This window comes from Siniperca chuatsi, linkage group LG8 (assembly GCF_020085105.1).
Source record: "Siniperca chuatsi isolate FFG_IHB_CAS linkage group LG8, ASM2008510v1, whole genome shotgun sequence".
NCBI classification, from domain to species: Eukaryota; Metazoa; Chordata; class Actinopteri; order Centrarchiformes; family Sinipercidae; genus Siniperca; species Siniperca chuatsi.
Window position 1 is genome coordinate 19029713 of NC_058049.1, and position 19174 is coordinate 19048886.

The following is a 19174-nucleotide window of genomic DNA, read 5'->3' on the forward strand; positions in this document are numbered from 1 at the left end:
GTGTGTATAGTGGTAAAGAGGGATATGTGTGCCTGTAAGATAAAGTAAAGTGAGCATGTTCTTCTGCTGGTGTGTTGCTGCATGTACTGTATGAGAAATGGTTGGAACTGGGTAGAGAACACACCATTTTAGTATTTCATGCGATTGTCTTCTTGAAAATTCTTTGTTGGTTTCTCTCAGCAGCAGCTGAGTGCTATAATTGCTGAGTGTAAATGTGCTAACTAGCTCTGCACCCCTCCTCCATGCTCCCTGGTATACAATATACCCAAAGGGAAGCGTGAATAATAAAGACTTAAATGACAGGCACGCAGCAGGGTTAATGATAAAGGTCAACTTGCCAGCATGCAGCCACTGAGTGTAAAGGACAAGTGGCATGGGGTCACAACTCACATGGGCTCCTGGCCAATATATGGGAGCAGGACCCACAATTCTCCAGAACCAGATGAGAGCTGCCACTCTGCAGCGACCGCTCCCTGAGCGGCTGCCATGTGCTGTACACTCCGCTGATGCTTTTATTAGCCTGCTACGTCGTGTTAGTGATGACAGAAACTAATACAGTTTGACATAGGAAAACACAGCAAGGCTCATATCTGTGTAAACAAAACAGGAACAGACGAGACCTCAGAATATGAGGGAAGGAATCTTGGTACAGTATGCTAGTGAGGTTGTGGATTTTCAGTATTACACTCACATTGCAGAAGCAAAGCGGGATATTCAAGTGCAGCGACTGTGCTGTTGAAAAATATCACGGAAAGAGACAGAGACGGCGCTCCACAGGCCCAGCATCGGTTTGACTGGCAGCTTCACAGAGAGAATGTCAGCCAACACCTGAAGCCACGCAACTCCAACAAGACGTTCAGGATTGAACAACACATTTCACTGCTATTTTTCATGAGAAAACTGGCATTCTGTAGCACCTGATGCTCACATCAGTCCCGCATGATATTTACAAGAATCCCTTGAACTTCTTTTGCCTGCTATGAACAAAGCCTCTTTCTGTGCTATGGACTAATCTCAATTAAGCCCTGCTGTTGATTAGGTACCTTGTGCAGAGTTTTTGAAAAAACCTGAATCCAACAACGTTAGGTCTGAGTGAAATTATTTTTTATCCCTGTCTTTCTTTTTTACATTAAATTGAATTTTACTTCTATAACTTACTATTTTAAATTGCTTTGTGCATTTTGTCTTTATTTAAATTTTATATATATATATATATATATATATCTCATTTCATCACCCATCATCGTCTTTTATTGTGACACTGTGATTTACAAAACTGCAAGATGACCCTTTACCTTATTCTAAGGTAATGAAAACAAAACAATTCTTATTTTCAGGTGATTATACACTAATGAAAACATACTTAATTAAATTAAGTGATAGCAGCTACAAAAGCAGAGCCGTGCAACATGTGTGCAGTATCAATAGTTAATTTTGGCAAAAAAGGTATGCCTTGACTTGCCCTGCATACACATGCACACGCTCAGACCATATGCATGCAAAAAGCTTACTTAGTTTTACCTGATTCCCTTTGCATGTTATGATAGCATTTTAATTTGTTTGCCTTAATTTTTTCCAGGTTATTTACAGGCAAACCATGTCAGACTTACTCTGTAAATATGTAATTTTCAAATGAATTGTTAGATACAAACCATCTGCACCACTTCCCTTCCTCTGTAAGCTGCTTTGTTCACGCTGTAATTTCATTTTCCCCCTTCAGGCTGCTGTTGATACATAACTTTCTTTTTGTTGTTGTTGTTTGCCTTCATTAGAATCAACACAAATCAATCCTCAGCATCAACCCTTGATGAGAAATTTGGAATTCTGGTCATGGAGCACCAAAGGCAGGTCAGTCTGTCAGGATGAGGATTCAGGTGTGTAGCTGTGAGCTGCTATCAAACCATCAACAAACTCAGGGATTTTTTTACTAAGTGCTGAAAATGGACATTGATGCAGTGGTTTTTGGATAAACTTCATTTTGTTTTGTTTTAAATCTTTTGACATTAAAGAACAGTTTGACTCTTATGCTTGATTATTTCACATTTAAAACTTCAAATATTTCAAACTATTTCAAAAACATTTAACACTGAACTATTTCAAAGCATCAAATGCAAGTGCATTTTCTGTCTGTCTGTCTCTCTCTTTCTCCATATCTGCAATAATAATTTATTCACAAATGTAGCCACAAGTTCAGTAAGTTAAATCACTGCATTCATGATGCTGTCCAGGGTGCTGAATCTGGGGCTATTCTGGGTTTTTCCCTGACATTCGCTGTGATGGACAGGATTCCCACTGGCGAGGACTGATAGCTAATAGTTTGACTGATCAGCCTCATTATTTTCTTCACCTGCCAAGCTCACTATATGTATCTTGTTACAGAACCTAGTCTAGTCTTGGGAGATGCCAATGCCAAGCCCCCTCCATTCCAGTCGGTTCTGCCTCATTAAGAGAGTTTTCAGTTACATTATTTCAGTACTTTTTGTTTGTGGCCCCTTCAGTTAGTTTTGCCTGCCCATTCTGGCAGTAGATGTTCCTGTTTTTTCCTGTTTGTTTCCTTGAGTAAAGAAAATAAATATAAAGTTTGTTTGAAGTTTAGAATAGAAGTTTAGTTAGAAAATTATGTTCGTGGTGTGTTCTCTGGATTCAGGTCCAGTTGAGCAACATTACACTGAAAAGATACAGTATGTTATTAAATTGACTGAACTCTCAATAGGTAAACTGGCTTGTACAAACAAAAATATCTGACTTTTGAATGCCTACTGATGTTGTAGAAGCTACATTTACATTGTAATTTTCAAGCGGAAGAAATTAAGTGAAAAATAATAAGAAAACATCTTTCTTTTGGATTTTGGGTCATTTTTACATGGTAATTCTGAATTGTACCTGAAGATTTGTTTATTGTTCATAGTATGTGATTTTGTTTTTCTTACAGTAACTTTCAACACATTTCCCTTATACTTCAAAATACCTCTGGCGTTATGTAAAAATTCTCAGATCAAGATGGATGGTTTGGCCCCAAAACACGTGACTTTAACACCGGAGACCACGGTTCACATCTTGTCTCTTACCCAGTCAAAGTTGGTCTCTTTTAACCATGAGTACCATCTTTCCCTAACCTTAACCAGTAGTTTTAGTTGCCTAAAGATAACCATACCTGAACCATAATATATCAGCCATAACCACAATCTGTCCCTAACCTTCACTTAGCAGTTTAGTGTGGCTTTGTTCTACAAATAGTGGTACAGAGTAAAGACAACACCCCCACCCCTACCTGAAATGACTGCAAAAGTTACATAAGCTGAAGGAAGTCAGGCAAAGGTAATGCCCGCAGAATTCCTTGTACGCTGGCTTACTACAACAAAGCCCTTCCAGTGTGTTCTAATTCTCTACATTTCCCTCCAGAGTATCTCCTCCTTCATGGGGTTGAAAAGACTGGACGGGCAAAGGAGATGGTGGAAAATCCCACTTGGATCAATTTTATACCAATCAAGGCTCCTAAACAGTGAGAGAGATGGAGTTGAACTAAGTTGGACTAGAGCCACAGCTCAGTTCACTACAGAATCTAAGGATATATTTCACCTCTGTTTCACACCACAGAAGAAAATTACTGTATTTTCTTCATAGCGGTTGAGTGAAATTGCCCTTCCATGTTTGATAGACCTCCTTGGGATTACAACACATTCAAAATGACATATGACCCTATCAAATTAGCATTCATAGGAGAAAGATGGCACTAGCCTGATATGTGATATAACCTGGTCATTGATATATTGCCACCTATTTGCTTATGTATTATTGTCCTTCTGTGGATACTTTGTTTTAAGTATAATCACTATCTGGCTCTGGCACTATCTGGATATCTGGCTCTGTATTCTGCTAAATTAATAGCAACATTATTATCTGGCATCTTTCTCAAAGCTCCAAGTCATCACGATTGTCCCTGAATGAGCATAATTCTCACCTCTGTCCTATTTTAATAAAACCAAACTCCTACTCGAGAGGTGTGATTAAAAAGCATTGTGCCCAGACCTTGTTCACACGCTGTTCCTCCCAACCATCCTTCCTTTGATTGGTGCAGTTCCACCCACTGTACCAGTGCATCACACACTGTTATTTTGCCCACCCCGCGCTGCCCACTTCAATCCATTATCCCAAAATGTCCACCTACCTTTGCTTAGCAATCTCCTTCACTATCACCTCAAGTGCCACTCTTTACCGACCACACCCCCGGGGTCGTCACTAATCCAACCTTATTCTCCTCCTCGTTCTTCTCCCCCTCCTACTTTCACCTTGTCAATTCAACATCCTGCTCCTCACCCTCTTCAGACTCCTGCCTCCCGCCTCCGTTAGCCCCTCTGCAGCAGTACTTTGTGGTGGCAGCTGTGGAGTGTGCCTCCCACACATGCAAGGACTGCTGACCTTGGCGGTTAGGCTTGGTCGCTGCTATGATTAATGCCTCTACAAGACAAGAAGCAAGTGCCTCTACCTGCCTGGCCAATATATATCTTCTTACACACATTATTCCTGTCTCAGGACACACCTGATGATGGACAAATCTTAACCTCTGTCCTTCCTCTTGCTGTACCTGTGATTTAATCCTCCCCCTTCCTACCCTTCACAATGCTGATGAGAAGGAGTAAGAAACTGAAAAGGAGGGAGTTTTAGATTCACACACATTGTTTTTTCTTCTCTGAATGATCAAACATGCCGCACTGGGCTCATCTGGAAAGTGTACATGCTGGCTTCCGTTCGATAAGGCTGTTACCTGTGCGTATTTTGCCCTGAGGAAGAAGAAGCGCTTGTGTGTTTTTTTGGTTGTGAAGTTAAAAATCCCTCAAGGACAAATGCACTAAGAAGAAAAGCTGTGCTGCCATTAGGAGCCCCACACTCCCTGCTAGAGCAGAGTATAAAGCAAAACAAAGCATTCAAGCAATGAATCACCACAGATAGATCTTTCAGGCACCATAAACAAGAATCCCAATACGAGTTGGGAATAGACTACAGTTATAAAAAGTCTCAAAAAAATAAAATACAAATATTCACCTTCGGGTATACAATATATCTTGCTTGCGCCATCTTCTGACAGAGTGATATTTGTTCAAAGACTCCATACAATGATATGTACTGTTTTCATTTAATTGATTTTCGGTCCCAGTGTCAATATCTCAGCGGAGAAACAAAACAGTAATTTGCAGCTCCCATTACCCAGACTGCATAGTTTTTTTGTGGCATTCTGTGCCCCTCAATGTACTTTACTTTGGTAATGCTAATAATTTTGCATTATTTAATGCTACAGTCAGATCCATTTACTGTTTTATTAGAGTCTTGAACTTTTCAGAAATCTTAGTTCAGTATTTATATAGTTTAGTATGACCCGGAGAATATGATAATACATCAATTTTAACAGTTACACATTCCACAGTCGTGATGTTATATAGCTGATATGCTATGCAATGACACATTAAAGGTTGAGGGGACCTTCAATTTATATCCTTGAGAAACCAAGGTCATTTTGCAATTGCTGGGCAATAAACCAGTCCAAACACGACTAAGTATAGCAGGTCACACAAAAGCCCCTGTTGGTGTAAATATATTTTGGGATTTACTGGTGTGGCTATTAAAAGGGCATCTGGCTCTGAAAGCAAAGGCGAAGGCCAACCAGGGATTCACACAAAACTCTGAAACATCTATTTATTATTATTATTATTATTATTATAAGTTAATAGACTCTGCCACGAAAACCAAAGGTGAAAGAATAGCTTAATCACTGCACTGGCAACACCTGCCACTGTGCATGCATTACATTATGTATTGCCTATTGGGTACTTTACTTGAGTCTCACACTCAAATACACTCAATTTAAGGACCACTTGAAAATATGAAAAAAAGTTTTGGCAGCGAGTGGCATACCTGGAAATTGCAGCTCTACCCCTGAATTAGTATTAGGTCAGATTGTGCTGAGGTGGAAATGGAAATGCCATCTCTTGTTGCTTGACCATGCCATGTCAGTGCAAGCGAGATAGCTTTTCGGTAAATATTAGTGTTCTGTCTTTGAGGAGCCACTCACATCTCCCGCAAAAACTCTAATTTTAGTGTGCCACTAGACTGAATCGGAATAATGTTTACTGATGTTTAAGATGCAAATGAAAGCTTCACCAGAAGCACATCTTCCATCATTAACAGTAAAGGTGAAACATCCATCAATAAAGCATCTCAACCACAAACACTGACACTCGGTTGACATTTTCCTTCAGTGAACCGCTGTTCCATCTATGCTCTTCATATTGCCATCCTTGGGTGAAGTGTTCCATTTTTACACGAGAATCTGCAGAGGACCCCTTGACCAGATGAAAGCAATTGTCGGGCTAGCTCTTTGATGTCTTTGTAATGCATATTTACTGTTTTGGTGAAAGTACTGCGATCATCTAAACATGTTTTCATCACAGGGCAGTGCTACAGCATTGCTTGTTTTGAATAGGGAAAAGCACTACTGTACCGTAGAAATTGATTTCTTAATGTCACAGTTTTCTGAAATGTCATGCTTATGAAATATAATGAGCTTTGTTCCTGTTTCCATTTGTTGTAAGATGAAAAAGAAGGACAAATTCTCATTAAAAATACATCAGCAATCTGAGTCACAACAGTGAGGGGAAATTCGTTGTTCAGTCAGTGTAGAACATCTTTATACAAGACTGCTACAGTATGATGATTCTGAGCAGGTGGTTAGACTTAAAAAAACAAAACATCTTGAAAGTATTTCAAATACCAGCCCTTCAACATATCTGGCTATGCTTCATAGCAATTGGATATACCTTAAAATAAAACATTTTTGATTTGAAATTGTTATAAGCAGAATCTGAAAGTTGGAGACAATAGAAAATGGAAGAATTAATTAAGCATTGTGTCTGTCAGCAGGGGGTTGCCCATGTCAAAATATTCATAAAATCGGCCCATATACTTGTTTCTGAGTGATCAAAGGTGAAAAAAAGAAGTTACCTAATAGATTGCTTTAATTCTGCTGCCTGGCTGTGTCCATATTTCACTTTCTAATTTAGTAACTGATTTTTTTAGCAGATGTAGCCAATGAGACCAAATGAAAACAAATTCATTCTCCACAGCTGTGAGTTCAAAATTATCAGATGGTAATTGTTTTTGGAAAAATAAACCCACAATATACAATTTGCAGATTGTCATGTTACCTGAACATATTTAAAACTAATCCCCGATCGAAAAATGTCAGAAATGGACACGTTTTTGATAAACTATTGCTGTCAGTGCTAACCTCAGTGACAAAGACGTTGCATTTCCAGTGTTTGCTTCACATACAGAACATGTCACCATGTGTTTTGCCAGTTAGCTGCTTTTAATGTGAGCTAGTGGCTGTAGGAAATCTTCGGTTTGCATAAGCAGTAACTTACTACACCTATATAGATATGACTGCAGGAGAGTGAACAGTAAACAGTGAGGTTGATATCAATAAAATTAAAATCATTAACAATGGATTACATACATGCATCATTTCCTCTGAATCTTGTGCATGGGCAGGTAATTTGAATGGCGGACCCTGCCACTAACAATAAAAACGACTATATAGAGAGGTAATGCAAATACACTGAATGACAATCACTGAAAATATGTCAACCATAAAAAGTATCAAAAACAGGGTAGGATTTCATGAAAATATTAAGGATTATAACTTATAACTATATTTGCATGTATAGCTTCAAAATGTCTACCTATGGATATTGTTTCATGTCTGTTTTGGGTTAAAAAATACTGCATGAAGACAATGGTGCGGGGAAACCCAGATGAAGGTTCCAGATTTTAGACTTTCACATCAGTGTGTGAAAACACAGTTAGTCCTGATTAGTTCCCCTCCCTCAACAACTGACTAAATTCTTTCAATCAGGGAGGTCTCCAGCATTTGAAATGACACACTCTCTGGATGTGGTGGAGATTGCACTGTCTGCCAATCAAAGCCCAGTGCCGCGACTGCAACTGAGAACTTATTTTTCGAATGCAATGAACACATACAGGAATAATTATTATAAAGCACATTGTTCTTTTTCAGAAACAACATAATCAGAAACAATTTCATGAAAACTTAAATGTTTGAGCCGCACTACATTTAAAAGTCATCATATGTGAAGAAGATTCAAGGTCCTGTTGTGTGAGTGCTGTTTTGATTGCTCCATTATTTCTAGGGGCTCAGTCCTACTCAGCATTATTCCCTTTCAGTTTTAATCAATACTTTTCAAGAGTTTTAAGCTAGAAAGAAACATCTTCGTGGGGACAGTGAAAAGCCGAGCACTGAGAAACAATAGACCCCATTTCGGCCCTGTCTTGCACAGCCAGACGTTTGTTGCAGTGTGTCTGGGAAGAGCGGCTTAAGAGTTAATTTCCTGGCAGTGATTTGTAGGAGAGCAGCATCAACAAGCTGCTGCAGACTATAGCATGAAAACCATTACTTCAATCCCTCACTCCCTGACATTAATAGGATGAATAAATGTTTTTGTTCTCTGCTTAATTTGGATGAATTCATCCAAATGGCAATGCAAACAAGTAAATATCCATCTCAGCTCCCCTCCTGATAATAGAAGACAAAGAGAACTCACTCTGCCTTCACTTTTTCTTCCACCTACTGTTTGAGAATTCCTCTGCTCTGCGCCAAGCTCATATATCAGATGATAACCAAAATGACTGAGACTGGGAACACTTACTGAGGGAGGCTCTCTATTTTAAGTCGATTCACCCTCGCCACACAGGAGGTTGTCATGTCGAATGTTATTCCTTAGTAACTCAGAGTGATTTTTGTGATCCCAGACATCCGATGTGATAAATGAGATGCACCCAGACAGATTATATCCTGCACATGAACTTGTAGTAAAAAAAGTTATTTTCACACTCATCCTTTTATAAAAGCTGTGCAAAGATACAATAAAATCATGGAAGCAGGAGCAGAGTATTTTGCGTCAGAGGAATATAACAGACCTACATAGACCCCATTTACACTTAGTCACTTCATGTGTATTGGACACGAAGTGTAGTCATCTAAGAAGCATTCAAGAGGGATTGCTTTGAGATGCAGGATGCTGATCACAATCTGCCTTTGTTTTCCTGTACTACAGGCAAATCAGGGTCCTTCAGTCCAGAGGGTTGTGGTAATGCACCTGCATCTGTTTGGTAAATGCAATGCAAGTAAAAGCACATAAGTATTATAAAGGAATGTACTTAAAGTATAAAAGGAAAAGTGCTCACTATGCAACCAAAATGGGCTCTGTTTAATAATTAAATGATTAAAATTATTGTTGCAGTTACATGTAAGCTGCATTTTTATGTTGTAACTGGCTGTGGTAGAGCTAATTTTACTCATTTTATATACTGTTGTGTGGTTTAATTTACTGTATAACATTTCGTATGCTCATTGTAGGTTTTTAAAATCTTCATCTGCAAAGTAATTAGCAGCTGCCAAATAAATGTAGTGAAGTAAAAATATATAGCCCCAGACCATCACACTACCACCACCATATTTTACTGTTGGTATGATGTTCTTTTTCTGAAATGCGGTGTTACTTTTACACTAGATGTAATGGGACACACACCTTCCAAAAAGTTCAACTTTTGTCTCATCAGTCCACAGAGTATTATAAGTAGTATAAGTCTTGGGATCATCAAGACTTTTGGGGAAATACTCTGTGGACAAAAATTGAACTTTTCGGAAAGTGTGTGTCCCATTACATCTAAAATATGATGGTGGTAGTGTGATGGTCTGGGGCTATTTTGCTGCTTCAGTACCTGGAAGACTTGCTGTGATAAATGGAACCATGAATTCTGCTGTCTACCAAAAACTCCTGAAGGAGAATGTCCAGCCATCTGTTCGTGACCTCAAGCTGAAGCGAACTTGGATTCTGCAGCAGGACAATGATCCAAAACACACCAGCAAGTCCACCTCTGAATGGCTGAAGAAGAACAAAAGGAAGACTTTGGAGTGGCCTAGTCAAAGTCCTGACCTAAATCCTATTGAGATGCTGTGGCATCATCTTAAAAAGGCAGTTCATGCTTGAAAACCCTCCAATGTGGCTGAATTACAACAATTCTGCAAAGATGAGTCCTCCACGGCGCTGTAAAAGACTCATTGCAAGTTATCGCAAACGCTTGATTGCAGTTGTTGCTGCTAAGGGTGGCCCAACCAGTTATTAGGTTTAGAGGGCAATCACTTTTTCACACAGGGCCATGTAGGTTTGGATTTTGTTTTCCCGTAATAATAACAATATTCATTTAAAAACTCCATTTTGTGTTTACTTGTGTTATCTTTGACTAATATTTAAATTTGTTTGATGATCAAAAAAATAAATCAGGAAGGGGGCAAACACTTTTTCACACCACTGTATGTGGCTAAGTGTAAATGAAAGTGTATTAAATCACATCTGGACTTTATCTGAATATAAGACACTTGAAATGACAAGGGTAAATGGTTTTAGACCTCAGATAGGTGGCCAGATGACCTCCTATAATATTACTACTTAACCAACATCCAGCAGAGTACAGTGTCTGGGTCAGGAGGCTATGAGCACACTAGGTGTTGTTCAGCTCTCAGTGGAGCTCAGCAGTACTTCTGTAGAGAAGATGTGATAGACTCTCTACTGCTCTACAATAATGTTTACACACAGCCACAAATATCCTCCGCTCCCCAAATCCCTGGCTGAATTACCAATAGTCACCACCGTACCACACACAGAATAACTCTGGCAATTGAACAAATCAATGCCAAGTCACCTGTACTGCGGCTTCAGCGCTGCTTTCACGTACGCTCATACTGTAGGTTGAGGTTATTTTGATTGGATCTAAAACTATTCTTTTGAAGGCCTAAATAACTTTGGTAGAGTGAGGTGACAGTCCATAGCGGCGATGGTGCCACCATGAAATGGCTGCGATCAGAGAGATATGGGAGATAGACATCAAAGGTCACAAATAAACCCTGTCAGAGGTGAAAACTCTCCACAAGTACAGACTGTACTTGACCATTCTCCTCTTTGGAGCAGTGGACTGAGAGGAAGTGTCTCACCTTGGGTTTTGGCAAGAGAAGCAGCCTTTGTTAATTTTTAATGCATTTGGAAACTAGTAATTAAGCCCCCACCCCCCACCCCAATGGACTGGGAAATTGACATGCTCTGGAGAGCCAGTGAGTAATTATATTTGTAAAGAGCAGTGATACAAGATACTCCCCTCTGACTGGGACTCATTACACATCATTAGAGAGGCGCGGCAACTAGGCACACGCACGCGCACCACACGCACAGACCACACACACACACCCCCACATGCATGTGGGCAGACAAGTCACACACTTTGAGACACACACACAATGTCTCTCTCTCTGTCTCTGTCTCTGTCTCTCTCTCTCTCTCACACACACACACACACACACACACACACACACACACACACACACACACACACACACACACACACACACACACACACACAGATCAATGAGCAGAAATCCAAACACAGTTTCTCTTTGGTAAACAAACTCTGCTCGAGGTCCCTGACCTGAGCAGAGTGTGACAAGTCCTGACAGGACGGTCTGGACAATGTAAAACTCTATTCTTATTATCTTATCTGGTGATAATCATACTGCAGTGGGTCAATAAGTAATTAAAGATTAAATCTGATATGAATTCTCATTCATCTAAATTGTGAAAGGTTGAGATATGAAAGTTTCCAAATGGGGCCTCGGGAGAGTTGTAGTCCACCCTTTGAAGCAATAATTACCATTACAGCAGCGTAGGGCTAAAAGCTGTGGGGGGATGATAGAACAGCACTAGAAACTTAGTGGACTCCTCTTTAATTGGAACAGAAGTGGCAGCAACTCGACACATCAGAGTCTCCGAATAGAATTTGTACAACTCTCCTCCATGTTACCTCCTCTTTCTACAGTATTCCTCCTCTCTCTCCTCAGTCTATTTCTCTTCTCTCTGTGAGTTTATTCTCAGATTGTGTTTCACTGTACAATCTGCAGCCACCATGCACATATTACAAAGCCACGCTAAAATATAGACTAATTTTACTGCAGCCTCTCTTTTGGAAAACACCAAACAAATGCTAAATCTCTATTTCATAACACACTGAGCACCAACTTTCAATTTGATTGAAATATTGAAAAGGCCCTGTAAAACTGGAAATAGCGTTACTACAAAAAGTGTGTAATGAAAATTAAATTAATGCAATAGATAAATAAAACATTCATGACTGACATTTACCAAGGTTCAGTGCTGTCCAATTTGTTGAAATTTGCTGGTGAAAATGTTTTTCTTTCTCCACATTAAAAATGCTTTCAGTACAGATTTGTTAGTGAGGGCTGTTGTTGCCTAATAGTTTAGGCCTATTATTTCTGTGAAATGAGTAAATATTCAGATTGTTGTGTGTATTTCAAAGGTGTTTACTGCATTATTAATGCCATATTCAGATTGCACAGGGACGGTGGGAGAGCTATATTAGTGTCAGAAAGCGTAGTTTGAGTTGCCTTGTCTGCTTTCACTTTAAACTCATTATCCTGTCTAATTCTCTCTGCCTCCATTATTCCCTCATCCCTTTAAGCAGCCTAATTAAAAGAGCTTTCATTTTTTCATTAATATTTATTTATTTATTTATTTTGCATTTCTGCATGAAACTGCTTCGCCCTGCGTAGAATCTAAATGACTGATTTTTTCCCCCATTATTTAAATGAAACAAGTCTTGCTGCACAGTACTTGAGTTAAAGCCACAGAAGAAAATAAGTAAAAACTGGAGTATTTGCTCTCATCTAGCTGTCAGATGACCTGATGTTACCTTTCAAGTGTGGTATAGCTTCCAACTATGTGTGCAGTGTCCAGTAGAAACAGTTAATCTACTCCACTTAATGCTGTCTAGATTAGATTAATGCTGAAACTGTTAGCAACACTCATTTTCAATAAAAAAAAACTGCAAAGAAAAATAAAATGAAGACATGTAATTACGATTTCTCATGTTCTGAGTACTGCAATTCACTCTTTATGACTGAAAATCTTCAGACAGCTTAGTGTTAATTGGCCCGTAATGGTCTGATTTCTCTCTGGCCTTGGTTTTATTTGGTTTATATGAGTGTGTCTGTAATAACAGTTTAAAGCCGTACCATAGGGAGATTATCAGACCATGCTACAGCGATAGACATTATCGCTCAACTACATGCATCACTTCTTCTCTGCTCATTTCTCAGAATGGCTGCTGGGGAGCTCACCAAGAGAGCTGCTTTGTGAACTGTACGTGTGTGCATGTCTGTGCATGTTTCTGAGTGTGTGCACGCGCGCGCGCGTGTGTGTGTGTGTGTGTTTGTGAATGTGGGCAAACCGCATCTGTTTGTGTGTGTGTGTGGATTGTTTTTGTGTCTCATGGTCTTTGCTCACTGTGTGTGAATACTAACGTGTGTGAGCGTGCACATGCTCAGAGTACTCGTATGTGGTGTTTGAGGGTGTGTGTGCATGCATGTAGAATGACATTTAGCGAAATGTGGCAGCGAGAGAAGAAACATCTGACTCATAATTGAAGTGCCATGAAAGAAATATGATCATGAATCTGTATTAGCCTTACGTGCTCAGCTTTAAACCAGCGGCAGGAGCACGAGGCAGCATGCTCAGAAAAATACTACGACTACCTTACCACCCTGAAGGCTGATTACAGCGCTCAAAATGATACTCCACAAAAATGACAGAGGAAAAGACAGCGCATTCAAGGTGAGCAATCCTGATGACAAAATCGATAGGCCGTAGCGCTCTCATCTCCATCAAAAAGAGAGTCTTGATGAATGCAGTTGTGCCCATGTAATTCAACCACACCAGTCATCTCAATGTCCTGCAGGATAAAGCAGCACCGCTCCTCAGTCACCCTCCTGCTCTTGACATGTGGAGCTCTCTGAGCAGCAAGGTGAGGCAGACCGCTGCTTTAATGATAAGGTTGGTGAAATTCTATATTTTTCTTGTTGTCAACAAATGCCATGAAAAGACCAACAATGAATTGATCCTACTAACAAGTGTGTGCAGCCAAAGCCAGAGCTATATGACTCAGTGGTCCCCATCGGCTATGACACCTCGTCACAAATTATATATTTTGCTCAACCAAAGCAATTTTCCACTGTCCAACTGTTTCATGTGAATACATTTTAGAGGCCTGAAAGGGTAAAATTATTCAATATATAACAAGGAAAAATAAAATATTTGATGAAGCAGATTCTTCTGTTTCTTTTCTATCTTGTTAATCATCCTGTGACCGCTCAGATTCATCGAGCGACCCATTAGAAGGTCCAGTTCCCCAGGTTGGGAGACACTCTATAGCTTATTTCTCTGTGCCAAAGACCTCCATTGTTGTGCAAAAACTATTATGAGCCACATCGTTGCACTAGGTGACATGTTCCTTCATCGTGATGATCATGGACACTGTAGTTTATTTAAGTCAATGCTGCATTCACTGTCCTGCTGCTGTAAATATTCAATTCAATTCAATTAGGCTTTATTGGCATGACATTTGACATGCGTTGCCAAAGCACAATTATGATTCTGATAGACAATAGACAAATAAAGTTTTATTATTACAATGAATGAAAGGAATAAAATTAACAAAAATAATGTGAGTAACAATATTAGTTAACAGAACAAAATAGACAATGAAATAGATACTTGAAATAAAGTAATATAAGTAATCAGGTTAGTATTGTTAAATTTTAATGTAATTTTACCAAGACAAACAAAAACAATATAAGTGTCTACTGATAAAATAATAAAATAAACAGATATTAAAAAAAGCGAAATTAAGTAACTTTTGCAAATATTCACTTTAATCTGCTGTTGAAAACTGTCCATAACAAATGCAATATTTACCTCTTTGGAGTAACGTTTGCTAAAAACTATAGAGCTGTTTTAGGAAATTACTTGAACTTAGAATTATATTAGAACCAAAAGGGAACTATATATTTGTGACCCGTTTTTAAAGATTTACATCTTCAGTTGGAACCAATAGGCTTGGGGCTGTGAGTAAGTCAGAGTACAGAGAAGTCTGAAAGTATTGAGTGACAGATTTATGACTTGTTGGTTTTGGTGTTTTCATGGGATTTGTTGACCAAAGGAAACATACAGAATAACACTAGCCATATCCTTTATGTTAACAGCAGCCAACAATAGTCCAAATCTGAGGCAATATTCTCAACAAACGCAAACAACAACATGGAAATTGTATATTCAAAGTGTCCAGATGACTACGACTGAAACCTTTTCTACGATAGAACACTCCTGGACGAATGAGGGACTACACCGTCTTATATTCAAAGTGTTTGTAATCAGTACACAACCACTCTAAATGGAAAAAATGTGTGAGGAGGGAAATCAGCTGTGTCAGAGAGATGGAGGGAAAAGGTACAAAGCTTGGGTAGTGTGCTAACAAACTCCATTTTGTGTTGCTGCAGCTGTTTCCATGGAGCTCGCTCTCCCTCTCTTTTGCTCTCTCTCTCTCTTTCTCTGCCTCTCCACTCCCTCTCTCTCTCACATACACACAAGTGTCTGAAAGAGGATTCAGCTGTGTGAGTCAATCTGCAACCAACCACAACTCAGAGAGAGAACCCCTCGTTCTCTCTAGCAGACTCTTCTCCTCTCCTCTATCGCTCCAGCATCACGCCCATCTCATCAATTTTTTTCAACCTCATTACAATAATTTCTTAATTTATTCTAAACCCCAGTCACAACAACAAACCCACATTCAGCACTCTCAATTACTGTGATTTTGATACAAGAGCACCACATCAACAAGAAGCACAGGAACCAGTCCATGTATTTACAGTGCTGCGTTATTCTGTGTATGTGGCAATCAGCAGTGCACATTACACCTAGCTGACCTACAAAGATGGCCCAGAAAAAATGCCCTTGAAGGAGGAAAAAAAAGAGAGGAAAAGATGCTTACCGAGGACTCCGACGCGGTAGTTGAGAGTGATAACGATGACATTTCCGTAGCTGGCCAGGACGCTTCCATCGATCATGTTGCCCGTCCCCTCCATGTAGGATCCTCCGTGGATGTAGACCATCACAGGCTTGGCCCCAGTATCTCGTATGTCTGCAAGAGCGGCCATTATTAACACATTCACATTGCCGATCACCCACTCCGATTAAGGGTCAGCTCAGATTCAGATACAGCACATGGTGGCCACAAACAGACAAGCTGACAATCACCTCTCAGATACCAGCTGTAAGGATACAGTCTGCTGGCCTACTAATGGAAATGGAGGCAATATTCTATCATATCTGCTCTATGAGAAACAAATTAATGTCCACTCATTATGTCGACTTCCACTCTATTATAGTAAATGGCCATCTCAGCTGAAAATGTGACTTTGCATTTACCATATAAAATATTTATCATATAAACCAAACTATTAGGGTTGTATTTGGTTTTGCATTGCCTTCAAGGAGGCAGACCCACTTCCCAATATAGACATGCAGGAAGCCATTAGGGAGAATAAAGAGAGAGGTACTCTGACACATCTCCTAACCAGGGAGAAGGCTAATCTGGCTTGACAGTGATAGGGAAAACGCACCGGCTAATTACACAATGCTACCATGCGCCTCCTTTTTCCACAGGCCTATCTCTGTGCAACAATTTATTTGCACGGCCTTTCTTGGCATTGCAGGCAGTTAAATTTGTGCTTCAGTTTTGGTAAAATGTTGTTTATTCTATTCCCGAACCAGGGTTTGATACCCAGCTGGAGCGACACTCCAGCCAGATAAAGCACATCCAGAGGTAGAGGGAAGAAAAAAGCCTCTGTCTGAGGAATAGACTGAATTACTGGCTGGCTAGCTAGAGCTGGGAGACAAGACAAGAAACTCTCTCTCATTTTCACTCCTGCTCCCCCCGCGTTCTGTGTAGCTTCTCGCCTTCCCCTCCCTCACTTTGTATCGCTTTCGCTCACAGACTCTCCCCTGTCTCTCCCTGTTTCTCTCCTGCCTTCCCTCCATCTCTGTCCAACTCCCTGCCTCTCCCCCCAAGCCCTGAGTGAGTGAGGAAGACAGAGAGAGAGAGAGAGAGAGAGAGAGAGAGAGACACAAAGACAGACCAGAAGGAAGGAAGACAGAAGGACAGAAAGAAAGAACAAAAAATAAAAAAAGTAAAAACCGGAATAAAGGCATAAAAAAGAAAGAAAGAAAAGAGAGAAAGCAATGGGCTCAGATTTAAAAGGGTGGTATTGTATTCTGGTTGCTATGGTGACTGAGAGCCAAAATTCAAAATCCTCAAGAACAGCTAATCGCAAGCCACATCCTGCACAGCCCAATCTGCATCCATCTGCAGGCACTACTCGTCGTTATGCACCCCATCACATTAGCATGCTCAACACCGAGGACAACTACTTAAATGCATTTTGTTGAGACACAGTTTTTCTGTAACCCCTATAGCAGAGCTCATTCTTGATTCACAGTTTTTTTTCTTCAATATTCCCTTGGTTATTCATGGCCCTGTTACGTTTAAAAGCAAAGCAATAACTTGTATATGATGTGGCCTTATTTATGTCTTTCTTTATCTTGCTGGTATCTGAGAAGGCTACACAGTGAAATGTGATTTATAGCTGACACTTCTCTATGCACACACTTATCTTAGACAAGAGGAGGAGGGGATGCATGGGGTGAGAAAGCATGAAAGGTACAGTCGAGGGGGGGTTAAGACGACAGCAAAACGATATCCTACACAGGCTAGTCAAACAAATGGGCCACAGATACAAAGAAAATGGCAAAGAGGAAGAAGATACAAGGGGCAGAAATAAGAAAAAGAGATTAGTCATGTCAATGTTATCAGTCACCTCTTTTGTTGATTCACATCGGGTCTCCATGACAACAGTTAAATCCCTTTGGCAGAGCGACACAAGACACTGAAGCTCCACTTGTTCTAATCTATTTATTGACTTGATCTGATGTGGGAGGTGTCACAGATGTGATATACAGTTCTCACTGACACTGATTTGTGTCAGAGGGAAATATACATACAACAGATCCCAATTGGACTTTGGTTTACAGTGAGAAATAATAATCCTTTCTAGATACTTCTACATCTGGGCTGCAGCACAGAATGATGTGGAGGTAATGAGGTGAGTAGCTCTCCTTAACCAATCAGATCAGAGCTTCATCGGCTGCTGTGGACAGCCTAATCTGGTGAAACAGGTGACTACGTAGCTACCTGGAAAAGCTGTTTCCTGATTCACTACTTCTCCAAGGCAAACACATCATGACATCAACACACATATTCATGGCATCAAAATGTAGCACAGAGCTCTGTGCTAGAAAAGAAACACAGATAGATTCGTTAATGCACAGACTGGTATATTTGCAATAAAACTCCATGCACAACGACTTCAAAACAAAAGAGACAAATAAACTCATGTTCTGGAGAAGAACAAAAACAAATATGTGCATGATAGAAATGTAGATGAAAGCTGATGTGCAATGAAGAGTGAGCCGAACAGAAAAAAATAATTTATAACTCACATTTTTCTCTCACTCAGACAAGTGGGACGATGCAGCATCTACTCTACAGTGACACACACTCATACACTTCCAGCACATATTATACGAACAGCAAATAATGTATCACAGTAGAGAAAATATATGAAAAATTGCAAATAAATTAAGAAATAAATCAAAGTTCTTCAGTTCACTGCTCTTCACACTAGCTAAAAAGAAGGGTTGGGGAAAATCACACCTACATGAATTTTAGCTGGACCTGAGGAGCACAACCTTTCATAGGTGCATCACAGTGGCTCTGGACTGATTGGAGTGTCAGTGGGAGGCCTGAGCTGAGCCTCTAAGGGTTGCTACTGCAAGTGAAACCCACCGGGAGGGCTGGGAGTACTCGTTCCTTCCTCTTCTATCTTATTTTCTTTTTCCCCCTGTACGTCCACCTTTTTGTCCTTTACCTCTCAGTCTATTGAAAACAGTCAGTCATATATCTGACATTAAGTCCCCCCAGAAGCGGCCTTGACACTCTGGAGTGGGACAGGACAAAGGCAAGTGGAGATAAGTGTTGGTGGCATTCACTGTGTCAACACTTGGTGAAACATGGTGGCTGTCAGCGGCTATCAGTGAGGTCTTAAGGTGGTGGTGGTGGGAGGGGGGTTGTGACAATGTCCTGA

General features: G+C 40.1%; 1 protein-coding gene across 4 annotated transcripts in view; it reads right to left on the reverse strand.

The window, feature by feature from the left end:
• nlgn3a (neuroligin 3a) overlaps window positions 1-19174 on the reverse strand; it is a 187053-nt gene that overhangs the window by 62308 nt on the left and 105571 nt on the right. For all 4 annotated transcript variants that reach the window (XM_044205312.1, XM_044205313.1, XM_044205309.1 and 1 more), the window contains one exon: window positions 15964-16113. In XM_044205312.1, the coding sequence (XP_044061247.1) occupies window positions 15964-16113 (150 nt within the window). The remainder of the gene's footprint in view (window positions 1-15963; window positions 16114-19174) is intronic.